The sequence below is a fragment of the Siphateles boraxobius genome, unplaced genomic scaffold (assembly GCF_051911475.1).
Source record: "Siphateles boraxobius isolate OS27281-9 unplaced genomic scaffold, OSU_SipBor_1 8, whole genome shotgun sequence".
Lineage (NCBI taxonomy): Eukaryota > Metazoa > Chordata > Actinopteri > Cypriniformes > Leuciscidae > Siphateles > Siphateles boraxobius.
The window spans coordinates 10,738,907-10,751,076 of NW_027509208.1; the positions used below are offsets into that span (position 1 = coordinate 10,738,907).

General features: G+C 38.4%; 1 protein-coding gene across 5 annotated transcripts in view; it reads left to right on the forward strand.

Annotated features, from left to right (window-relative positions):
• Positions 1-11,836, forward strand: part of bach2b (BACH transcriptional regulator 2b) — a 117,581-nt gene extending 105,745 nt beyond the window's left edge. For all 5 annotated transcript variants that reach the window (XM_077220689.1, XM_077220685.1, XM_077220687.1 and 2 more), the window contains 2 exons: positions 4,595-4,801; positions 7,056-11,836. In XM_077220689.1, coding sequence (XP_077076804.1) covers positions 4,595-4,801; positions 7,056-7,532 — 684 coding nt within the window. In that variant the 3' untranslated portion in view covers positions 7,533-11,836. The remainder of the gene's footprint in view (positions 1-4,594; positions 4,802-7,055) is intronic.
• Positions 11,837-12,170: the final 334 nt, after the last annotated feature.

The window sequence follows — 12,170 nt, forward strand, 5'->3', positions numbered from 1 at the left end:
TGATCAGAAAATCCCACAGACGAAAATCTCACTCTCAGTTCTTCATTTTCATTCTTGAAAATCACGGTGCGAGAAGCTTTAACCCTTTAGTGAAGATGCCTGCATCGCAGGAAGTGAAGAGTGAAGTCAGAACCATTTCTGTTCCTCTCATTCCGACTTTAAAAGCCAAGCCGCTCTCTCAATATGAGCCGATTGTGGTCTACAAATTATTCGTCAGACGTCGCATTGGTGAGGTGTAAAACCGCACGATTGAAATATGTTAAGGTGAAAGCTTGAAATATTATGGACGCTCACTGTTTGCTTGTATAGAAGTTGACGTGGATATCACGTAGAGTGCATTTCAGTAATGGCAATTCTATTATATTATGTGTATATATACTGTATATATAATAGAGTTGGCATTATATACATTATCATTAAAAAGAATTCACAAAAATATTAAGCTGCACAACTGTACGTTATTTTACAGTCCTGTTTCGCATGAACATACTAAATCCAAATTTGTATATACGTTTTGAGAGCCTGATTACAAAAACAATGGTCTCACCATTAAAATCCATATCCACACAATTATATATAATGTTCTCATTGTAATTTTATGTAGCCTATAGATCTGCATGCAAACCATATTTTCCTTTTTGGTGTGATTTCAATCATATTTCAAGCAATTCAAAGCCATCATGGTGAATGGTGCGCATCTGAAGCGTCGCAGCTGAAGGAAATAATCCATTATTTATTGGCTTTAATATATCGGGCAATTTTTTGGGGTGTAGAAAACAATAACATTAAAAATTAACATATCGTGCATCTCTAATTATATTATGTTTCTCTTTCACTTCCTTAGGGAAAAAAAAAGTAATTGTTGAATAAGAAATGTTTTTAGTTTACATTTAAATTTTTGACATTAATTGCAAACTTTGGTATGTTGGGAAATCTGAGCACAGTTTGAGACTCTGTTAAGATCTCCTCTGAAACGGCATTATTGGAATCATGATTTTTAGAAGAAAAATTTGAGAAGCTGATATAAGAGATTTAACTCTTCATTTGCTCGCCATTTAATCTCATTGCCGTCTTAGAGAAAGGATGGTGCTTTTTACTCCAGATGTGTTACATTAGGAATTTACCACTGACCTAGACAGGCATTCATACATGCCATTTATCTTCGGTGTACACATACCCGCGCAAGCAGACACTTTGGTCCTGATGGGAATGAAGCCCCATGGTGACCACGGACAGGCCCATCACTCCATTAGACAGAGTGAGTGTATGCATGTGTGTCTGTCCCGTGTCTTTGAAAGGGGGGTGCATTCATGTGTGTGTACGTGGATAGCTTTCCCCCATTACTCAGCGCCTGTGGAGACTTCCAGTAATAGCAACAGGGCTGAGAGAAGAAAAACAAGAGAAGAAAGGAGGGAAGAAGAAAAAAAGAGGAATATCTTAGGGGTTGTTTCAGACTGTTTTCTTATCTGTGTCACATGGCGTGTCATTACCGAGACATGTGAAACGATGAGATGCATAGCAGCACAGTAACGATTCTGGGAATCTCTGAAGGACAGTAATGATATTTAGCAAACAGATGATCTAATTACCGCTAAAGGCATTTAACTGACCAAACGGCTAACTCTCCTTCTTGTTTGCACATTTAAATCATTTCCACACAATTTTTACTTACATTAGACTGGAAATTAAGCACTGTGCCAGTAAAATTGCTAAAATATCTGTGTGAGACCTCAGGCATTTGGCCTCGCTCATTCCAGTCACATCTTTTGTCCGTCGCCTTCCCACAATTCCCTGCTGCAGATGTCCATGCTAAGCGAAAGGAAGCAATGGACAAAAAGAGTGGGGCCACTTTGCTCCCAGTAACAGAGGAGTCCTACTTTTCACTCCAGACCCATTTCAAGAATAATGACCTAAAGAAAGAGTAAATGGACAAGAGAAGAGAGAGAGAGACAGAATCGGGATCACTTTCAAATTTATAAACGCCACTGGTGTACGTTCTGTCATCTCTGCCGGCTTTCTAAACTGAATTGGTGATAAGACACTAAATATAGACGTCACTCTTACACTACTGCCACACACACACACACACACACACACACATACACACACACACACACACACACCTCAAACCAATATACCAGAGATAGGAAAGGACACACGAGAAGGTCATAGAGAAAAGGTGTCTCCTCGGACCGTGTAAAAAGACATTTCTCTCCTTCTAGTCTAGCTTAAAAATCGTATCAAGACATCACAAATTCACACACTGCGATTCTTGATGTCGGCTGAGCTGAGAGTAGGAAAAGGTCTGTCCATCATTTATTAATGATGCTGCTCCGACCTGCCAGTGCTCCGGGCCCCCTGCTGCTCTGAGCCAGACTGGGCCAGATCTACACTTTCATCTTCTCTCAGTCCCAACCAGAGTCACCGTGAGCTTCCCAGCAGAGCGGTGCACTTCACATGGAAGAGTCGCTGCACCGCTGTGGTCCAGGTTTATGGGGTCATAATCACACTAAACCCATGTGAGTTCTTAAGTAGGGCAGCACTATATAGCCAGTATACTGGTTACACTACGGTTGCCTCATTCATTTACCACGCTAGTTTATCTGAGATTAATTTCATACCAAAAACTGATTAATAGACAATATTAAAATTCTGTAAGATTTTGTATAAATAAATTAAAATGAAAATTCTAAAACTAAATATATATATATATATATATATATATATATATATATATATGTGTGTGTGTGTGTGTGTGTGTGTGTGTGTGTGTGTGTGTGTGTGTGTGTGTGATGCTGAAAGTAAATGTAGGCATTATAATGTACAGTATGAAAATACTGTAGATATTCATTTTGAGATTTGCTAAAGATACCATTTAAAAGTGTTATTGAATCATCAGTGTTTTAAATATTGATGATGGCAAATGTAATCTAAAAATAAATACAGGGAAAATTAGCATGAACGCAATTGAAAATCCAATATCGATCAATACAAGGATAAAGACTTGAATGATTATCGATAAGGTACCTATATATTGTGCATCTGATGTATGTCAAATTATGTTCCATCTTTACATGTGGTGTTTGGTATAAATAATAATTATTATTATTTTATTCAGCAGGGATGCATTCAATTTATCAAAAGTTACAGTAAAGATATTTACAACATTGCTGTTGAATTATATTTCCTGAGAAAGAATCCTGAAAAAATCATGGTTTCCACAAAAATATTAACCAGCACAGCTGTTTTCAACATTGATAATAATAAGAAATGTTTCTTGAGCACCAAATCAGCATATTAGAACGATTTCTGACGGATCATGTGACTCTGAAGACTGGATTAAAGATGCTGAAAATTCAGCATTGCCATCACAGGAGTAAATTACATTTTAAAATATATTCAAATAGAAAACAGATACTTAAATTGTAAAAAATATTTTTTCAAAATATTACTGTTAACTGTATTTTTTTTCAGTCTTGGTTTGCATAAAATACTAGTTTAGCAAAAAAATTACCAACCCCAAACTTATGAACGTTGTTCATGTTTAGGCTATATATAAAAAAACATTTCCTGCAGATAGTGCCTGGGTGCTTGAGAGAAACCCCAGCATTTTAACAAATAAAATCTTGAGCAGATTTCTTCAGATATTAGAAACTGAGGTCACCAGTATGTAGTGTTAAGCAGGTACAAAGACAGTCTTTGAATGTCAACCTCAAAACCCTGATTGACTTTGCACTTCAGCAGATTCACCTACAGAGGACTGGCTCAATCCCTCTCGCTTTCTTAACCTGATTTTTTCTTTTTTTCATGACACTCATTCCTTTTTTTTTATCCCTCATGAAAGCTCTCTCTCTCTCTGACAACAGCAGGGTGTCTAAGTACAACATGCCCTCAGAAAGCCACCCAGGCCATGATGGAGGGAAGTCAAATGATGCTTTATATGGTCAAACAGCCTGCGTATCGTGCTCATTGTACATGAATGAGACATTGTTTCCTACTGGGTGATATGTTCAGAATCCGCTGACAGCTTAACTCGTTAACAGTTGTAATTTGCATACTCATGCCCTCTGGTAATCCACCTGACAGGAGTGTGAAATGGAAGAAAGGACTAAAGCAGCTGTGCTGCTTTTTTATCTCATTTCTCAGAAAGAACAGACAGAAAGATGCTTTCTTGTTCCTGTCTTTGCACTCTTTATTCTCAACCTTTGTTCCTGTCTGTCTTTCTTACTCTTTTGACCTCTTTGTTAATAAGTGATGCTGCTGGTTAGATGTTATAACCTTGTGTTGTTAGACCTCACTTTTTGAATGTGAAGAACTGTGTTCTGCCTCCATCTAGTGGTGACGAAATACATTGCAAGTAATTTAGGTTACATTTTAGTATGTTTTTATTTCATCAGAATTCATAGATCATTTTCAATGGCGAAAGATGTTTTTTTTTAAACAAATGCCGTAGTAAATCTCCTTCTGCCATCAGCTGTCAATCAGATGAGCTCTGATTATGTTGATTTAATGGCTTGAGGAGAAATGCTTTCATGGAAGAAAAGCAAAATGTTATATCATAGAGGTAACACATTGCTAATGTATGTCTTTACAGGTCAAGCTTCCGTTCCCCGTCGATCAAATCACGAATCTTCCACGCAACGACTTCCAAATGATGGTGAAAATGCACAAGCTGAGCTCAGAGCAGCTGGAGTTCATCCACGACGTGCGCAGACGCAGTAAGAACCGTATCGCGGCCCAGCGCTGCCGCAAGAGGAAACTTGACTGCATCCTGAACCTTGAGTGTGAAATACACAAACTGGTAAGTATAGCCTACACAAACAGCTCTCGCTGTCTCAGTCCTGTTGTGTGTGACAAAACATCTTTATTTTACACGTTGGCCTTCAGGTTGTTATCAATCCCCATAAGCGGCAGGGGAACTCATCTCCTAGGCTGTCACGTTGCCATGGCAGCACGGCTACCTGTCAATCACATAGCCGGTCCCATGCTGTTTCGTGATGGAGGCGGAGCCGACTGTCTTTGATGTGTGAAGCCATGTATGTGCATGAAGCCTGACAGCCTGCGCTTTGATGCCACATGCGCATCCTCCATATAATCTCGCAGAAAGCAGCAGGAGGGATGCCTCTGCTCCTCTTCTCCTCCTTCTGGTCTTATCTTGGAGTTTGACGGCTATATTAAAACACAACTGAAATGATGTTCTAGAATGAAGGAATTTATGAGGAAAGGAAGATTGAGATTCCATGGAGATTGAGAGCGGGACGACAGTGTTAGTGCTGCAGGGTGACCTACATATCTCAGCTGGTCCCTATAGATCACTGTACGTTCATAACAAAGCGTGTATGCATGCGTGTGTGTGGAGCAGGTTTTGAATACATTGTGAAGACCAAGGGCATTGTGGGCATCCCGAAAAAATTCTTAAAGGGATAGTTCGCTTACTCACCCTCAAGTTGTTTCAAACCTCTATGAATTTCTTTCTTCAGCTGAACACAAAAGAAGATATTTTAAAGAATGTTTGTAACCAGACAGTTGGCTAATGTCTCCTGTTTGATTATCAGTATTCTTTCAAATATCTTCTTTTGTGTTTATTTTTGGATGAACTATCCCTTTAATAGTCATACTGAATAATGTTAAATGAAAAGCAATATAATGTACATATTCTCAAAAAGTATTTATTTCTATGTACTGGGAATTTGTAATTTGTAATTGTAAATCTTGGAAAAGTCATGGAAATTTATCAAATTAATATATCTGTATTCATTATAGATATATAATGAAATATTTCAGTGCCGTGTAAAACAAAAACTCATTACATAATTACAGTTTTTTACAGTCGCTATAGGACATATTTCTCAATACTTTTTATTACATGTAAAAAAAGTAACGTAAGTAATGAGAAATGTGTCCTAGTGATTGTAGAAAACTAATGTATGCTGATATTCTATAAATATTTCAGTAAAAAATACTGTAAAACTAGCAATATTATAGCTAAAAAAAATTTTTTCATTTAAATATAATAAAATATAAAAATATATATCTTAACATTTTTAAATATATTTCTGTGATGGCAAAGAAGAATTTTCAGCATAATTTCTCCAGTCTTCAGTGTCAAATGATCCTTCAGAAATCAGTCTAAAATGCTGATTTGGTGCTTATGATTATGCATTTTTTTCAGGATTCTTAATTTGAAACATTATAAAAGTCTTTACTCTCACTTTTGATCAATTGAATTTGTTCAATTTAAAGTATTAATTTCTTTCTAAAACAAATATCCTTACTGACCCCAAACTTTTGAATGGTACTGTTTATATGTACATACTGATCTGTACAAATAATATATATTCAGTATAGTGATTTTTTACACTGCACTACAATATTTCATTGATAGAAATTGTCTTTGTTTCTGTCAGGACCACTATCGTCAAATACGATTGACAATTAGAGTACAGTTTGGATTGGCGGTATGGTTCCGTTCTGGGCAAGCATGAATAAGAGCAGGGAGAGCAGCAATAACCCCCCTTAGGGTAAACAGAACAGAACCAACATGTATGCTTTGCAGATATCATTAATTCAAGATTTTAAAGTACAACATAATTCGAGAATTTATTCTGATTCAAGGGGAATCAGAATGCCAAATCCTGACTGACGAGAGGAGGAGCTGGGGATGGAGGAGGGTAAAATTAGCTCCTGAGAAACGCGATAGCTGCTGATAATACTGAAGGAGCTTATATATGTATACAGTGATAGGCGTCGAGCTTGACTAACCTGCCCTGCCAAAACTGACGCTACGCTTGATGAGTGTTTGTGTAAAGCAGAAGAGTGCGTCATTTGAGGGTCTTAACGAAAACGCTTCAATCATGAAATTGTATTAATTAGTATAAACTGTCACTTGACCAACAAATCTGCCAGAAATCTTCTCTGCAAAATGACTTCTAAAAAATAATCCCGAACGACTTGAAAGCTCATGCAAAAATCCTGGTTATTTATTGGTCAAAAAGTGTGTGAGCTGCCTTACACACAGGTTTAAAATGTGTGTTTTATGTGTGTCCACCCCACAGGTGTGTGAGAAGGAGAAGCTCTTAACAGAGCGCAACCAGTTGAAGGCATGCATGGGAGAGTTATGGGAGAATTTCTCCTGTCTGTCTGAGGAGGTGTGTCGAGACGTGCAGCTGAGCCCAGAACAGGTCCATCACTACTGTCCCATACTGCGCCCCGGCAACACCACCTCCGTCGCCCCCGGCAACCAGGCCCTGCCCACCGGCAGCATCGACCTCACCACTTGCTCCACGCCCGAACAGAGCTTCCTTAAATCGCCCACTGCAAAAGACGGAAAACCGCGACCGGCCCAGTGGAAGACCGGAAACGGGTCTGAAGACGTAGGCAACGACAGGGAGGAGCAAGAGCCCGGCTCTGCCTACCTGGAGGCGGGGCTGTCCCTGGAACAGTCCAATCAGACTGTGACAGTAGATTTCTGTCAGGAGATGACAGATAAATGTACAACCGACGAACAGCCCAACAGAAAGGACTGTACTTAATGATGGTGGTTTGTTTCTCTGTGTTGATTTTATTTTTTTGATGTTTTTTTTTTATTATTTAATTTAGTTACGTCTTCTGACAACCCCTCAAAACTCGAGGGCTGTTGAGATGGCCAGCCTCTGCCAGTGTTTTTGATTATTTTATATACATATTTATGTCTTTGTAATTGTCTTTTTTAAAACAAAGGTTGACACTACAGTTGTCTTAACAGCAGCAATACTGTTCTCCAGGTTTTCTCTCATTCAGCCATGGCAGAGTGGCTGAGACCTTCTCACAGAACTTCACGATGGTGCTACACCTTTCCATGACAGTGCAACACTGTCTGTTTCCAATTACAGTCCATTCAGAGGGGATGGGCTCTGACCACATCTCAAATTCAGACCTCTATGGACCTAGCAGCAGCATTTCTCTCTCTCTCTCTCTCTCTCTCCTCACCCCACCTCCATTCCCTATTTCTGCCCTCTACCTCTATCACTCTTTCTCTCGTCTCTTTCTCTTTGTGGCCCTTGCCACAGTAAATTCAAACTCAGGAAATATTCTGAATGTTCAGTATAACTCATGAAAAAAAAAAAATACAGATTTTTTTTTTCTACAGCAGCTAGACTGTAAATGTCCATATGCAAAAATGTCTTCTGCATCATACGTTTGTAGTGTCTGTGTACCGCAACACTTAATTTGTACAGATGGTGGTATCTAAAAACATTCCTCCTTTGCCTTCCACAGCACTGATACGAAAGAAAGTACGACGGAAAGACGAACGATTCGAATCGCAGTTTCGCCCACCTTTTGCGTCAGCAATACTGTACCATTGGATGTTTTTTCGAGAAGTGCTTGCTCGGCAGAAAGCGTATTGTAAATAGTACAGCGCATGGAGACGGTCTCGGTAATATTGTACAGGTAGAACTTTAGATGGCTTTTTCCGTTGGTTAAATTTTCTTTTCTTTCTTTTCTCTGGGGTTTGATCAAGCACCTTTTTGCCACGAAGGGAAAATCGTTGCTGTTTCCTGTCTCGAATGAATTCCCCATGACGATGGGTGTGCTTAAACTCAGGAAACTAGCATTCTTACACTCACGCATGCACACACACGCTCGCATAAGAACCCCCCAGTGCAGCGCATAGAGCCCTTGCATGTAATCTGGATGTAAATGGTGTGCGTAGTGGTGAGCTGTTCTCCTTTAAAAGTGAAAACGTGCTCTTTTATCAGTATTTACAGTGTGCTTGCAGACACTTCCGAACAGTGTTACGTAAAAGAAACGTCATCACGATCCCACACCCTTTCAGTTTCGCCCCCATTTTACTGCTCGGACAGGAACAGGAAATGATGTTGAACTCAATTAAAGGGCCTTGCTCATACCCTTTTTTTCCCCCCTTCAGCACTCTTTGACCGTTCAGCACTTCTAAAAGGGTAGATTTCTTTTTCAGGACCCTAAAAAGTCTGAAATTGAAGCACTTAACGCGGACACTTAAAAGTGTCTCTCCTGACAGATGATCTTTAACAACACGGTATCTTTTAAAGAACGTTTTCAGGTTCATTTAAATAAATCAAAAAAGTTCAAATTGCATATTTATGGAAGACACTAAAATGCTATTTTAGAGAGCATCGAAAATCTGCTCTGAATTGGATGGAATAAGCCAATTCTTTAAAGTCGACCTATATTTCCCTTGATTGTACATTTGTTAGACACGTATATATCCATACTAATGAGATTGCATGCTGCCTGTATGTTTTATATAGTTTGTTTAGAGTTTCTTTGCCTCAAAATGTAGGCCTTAAAAAAACGGTTTGAATCTCGATGAGTTCACTCTGGTTTAGTTGAGCAAAAACTAAGAGCATTTATCTTTTTAAAAAAATGGATCTCCCAATAAGTAATGCAACACAGTTGGGAGTGCCACTCATTTGACATAGTTCCATATATTATTTGAATGACCTTTGACCCCTAGAGCTCTAAGTGTGCTTGTGCATTTGCGAGTCTGATAGTTTGATATTCAGACACGTTTCAAGTTGTAATACATCCCCTCTCCCTCTCGTATGCAAGCGCACACACACACACACATGAACATGTCGCACTGGGTGGAGTATCTCTCCTAGGGATGTAGAATCTAGAGGTGTTGTGATGGATAGTTGTGCTGTTGTTTTCATTGTGGATCTGTTCTTTCTCTTTTTCTAAAGAAATTTTAACAGTATTTGCCATTTCTAAATTGTAATCAGGTACAAGACTAGAACTAAAGATTTATGGGTCCAAGTGGACATTTGTGCACACATATGCAAATCATCCCTATAATGATGCGTTTTTCTTATATCTTGTTGTATAAATAATGAAGCGTGGAAAGCATGACCTTCCACTTGACAAGCACACTGTCGTACACTTGAGAATCTATGTCCACAATTTTGACATTTCTGGAAAAAACAAAAGGTCATACCTGCATCAAGGCTATCCAAAAGCATTTTCCCAAATCTGCTTTTATTTATGTTCCTCGCATAGCAAAGTATTTGTCGTGTACTTGTGTATTTCTGGGCTGTACGTGAAATGGCTGACTCCTCACGCTTGCACACTCGGCCTTAAGAGCCTGGGGATGCTTTGGTTCAGGCCGACACTTCAATACAGATGTGGAAGAAACGGTGGAAGAAGCCGAGAGTCTGAGTGACAAGGATTGGAATTCTGACCTCTGTTGACCTCTGTTAGCCTCTGTTACTAAAAGCTGCATCATGTTTGCCTCCACAGTGACTTCAAGGGTTCGGCCTGGTCACAGAAAGCCTCGCAGGTTAAATAAGCTTATTAGCTCTCCTCTCAACAACACTTCTACTAGTTTTTGTTGTTTTACAGAGGTTTTATGGTTGCTCTTGTATCTTGTCTCAGGGTGCGTGCCAACGTTTTTTTTTATTTTTTATTTAGTCCTAAGACATTTTTGATGGTAGCTGGTGAGCTCAGCTTTCATTTGTCACTTATTTTTGTGTCTTGCATTTTTTGTCTTCTCATAAAGCTAATGGGTGGGTAGCGTGATTTATTTGTATTTTTTTTAGAGTGTCTAAGCTAAGAATAATTGATGCATAGAGAAAACCTACTAGATTTGCACAATTCTTTTGGATTTAAAAAAAAACCCCAACAAGGGCTATGGAATATCTCGAAATGAAATCCAGCAATTAGTTTTCTTTTTCGGTTGTAAATTGGCTGAAACAGCTAATCGTTTAAGCTTTCAATCTGCAATTACGGTCAAAAGACGCGTATTTTAAGCTTCTGTAAATGTATTGAGAACCAATACTATACAGGAAAACACCCAACATCTCTTCATCTACGTAAGCTCCTGTTTAATGTCATTTGAAAAATTTGGTCGGTTTGTTTCATTCGTGCTGCTTCTCAGAAATATGAACACTGGCGTTCCAAAGGGTTGCTCAAAAACTTGCCTTTTTCACAATTTGCTTAACTTTATAAAACATTTGATATTCGGACTGAACGCGCAGGCAGAAAACGGCGTAAGAAAAAGGCAAAATGTTTACAAAAAGGTGTCATGTTTTACGAGAATTTTGCCATGTACATAGAAATCGTGAGGCTCGTTCGAATGGATAGGTTTAGCATTCTGTCTCTTTGTTTGTACGTTTTTACAAGCGAACAGAGAAATGGCCGTTTGATAACTATGCTCCTTTATCTCAAGTTGTCTTTTCGCCCGACGGGGATGCTCCAGTGTACCATGAATACAAAGTGCACCTCCAACTTTGCCTTAGAACTTCCAGAGGCCATAGTTCACATTCAAGTGAAGTGTGTATGCAGGGGCTGTGAGCCCCCATGTTTCGGCTAGCAGAGCGGACTCTCTCTCTCTCACACTTATCTACCTGTGAAATCCTTCATACCTCTCATTACTGGTCAATGACTGTATCAGCAAACTGCATCAGGTGTTTTTTCTACATGCTTTTTACACAGATTATATGGATTATTGTATTGGTAGATTTTGGTGCATCATTTTTAATGGAATAGCTCTTTGGCTAGTAGCCTGGTCACACGAGTTGTTTTCTTCTCTCTATCTCTTTCTGACTCTTTATCGCATTTTTTCTAGAAGACTGTTTTGTGTTAATATTGTCGATTTGAGGTAGCTGTTTCTTTGCTTATTCTGTACTAAGAGTTTTTACTTTTTTCATTTTGAAATGCTACATGACCCTAATGCATTTAATGACTTAAAAACCATTGTACATACGGTATTGTGCAGAACTCATTTCCATGCATTTCAATTGCTAGTGTTATATAAATTACAGATTATGTCTAGACACCATTTCTGTTTATGAAATAAAGAAACATATCATGTAGCCTACATTGTGTTGTGATTGCTTGATTCTCCTCCCATTGTTGAATGAGTGTATATACAACCATTTTTCTATAGGCTTTTTTTACTTTGTGCCTTTATTGTGTGCCGACAATATATAATAAGATAATAAATCAATTTAGACAAATAATTCATTTATTCATTTTATATAAATGTTGTGTAATATTGATTTCTTGAGATAAGGAATGAGTTTATAAAATACTAACATGTCCACATAAAAGAAGAGGTTAACTTATTTCACATTCAAATTTCACAACTGTATTCATACATTTCAAACACTCTGAGTTTTATATAATTATTTTTTGGTGATAAGGTCAACTCA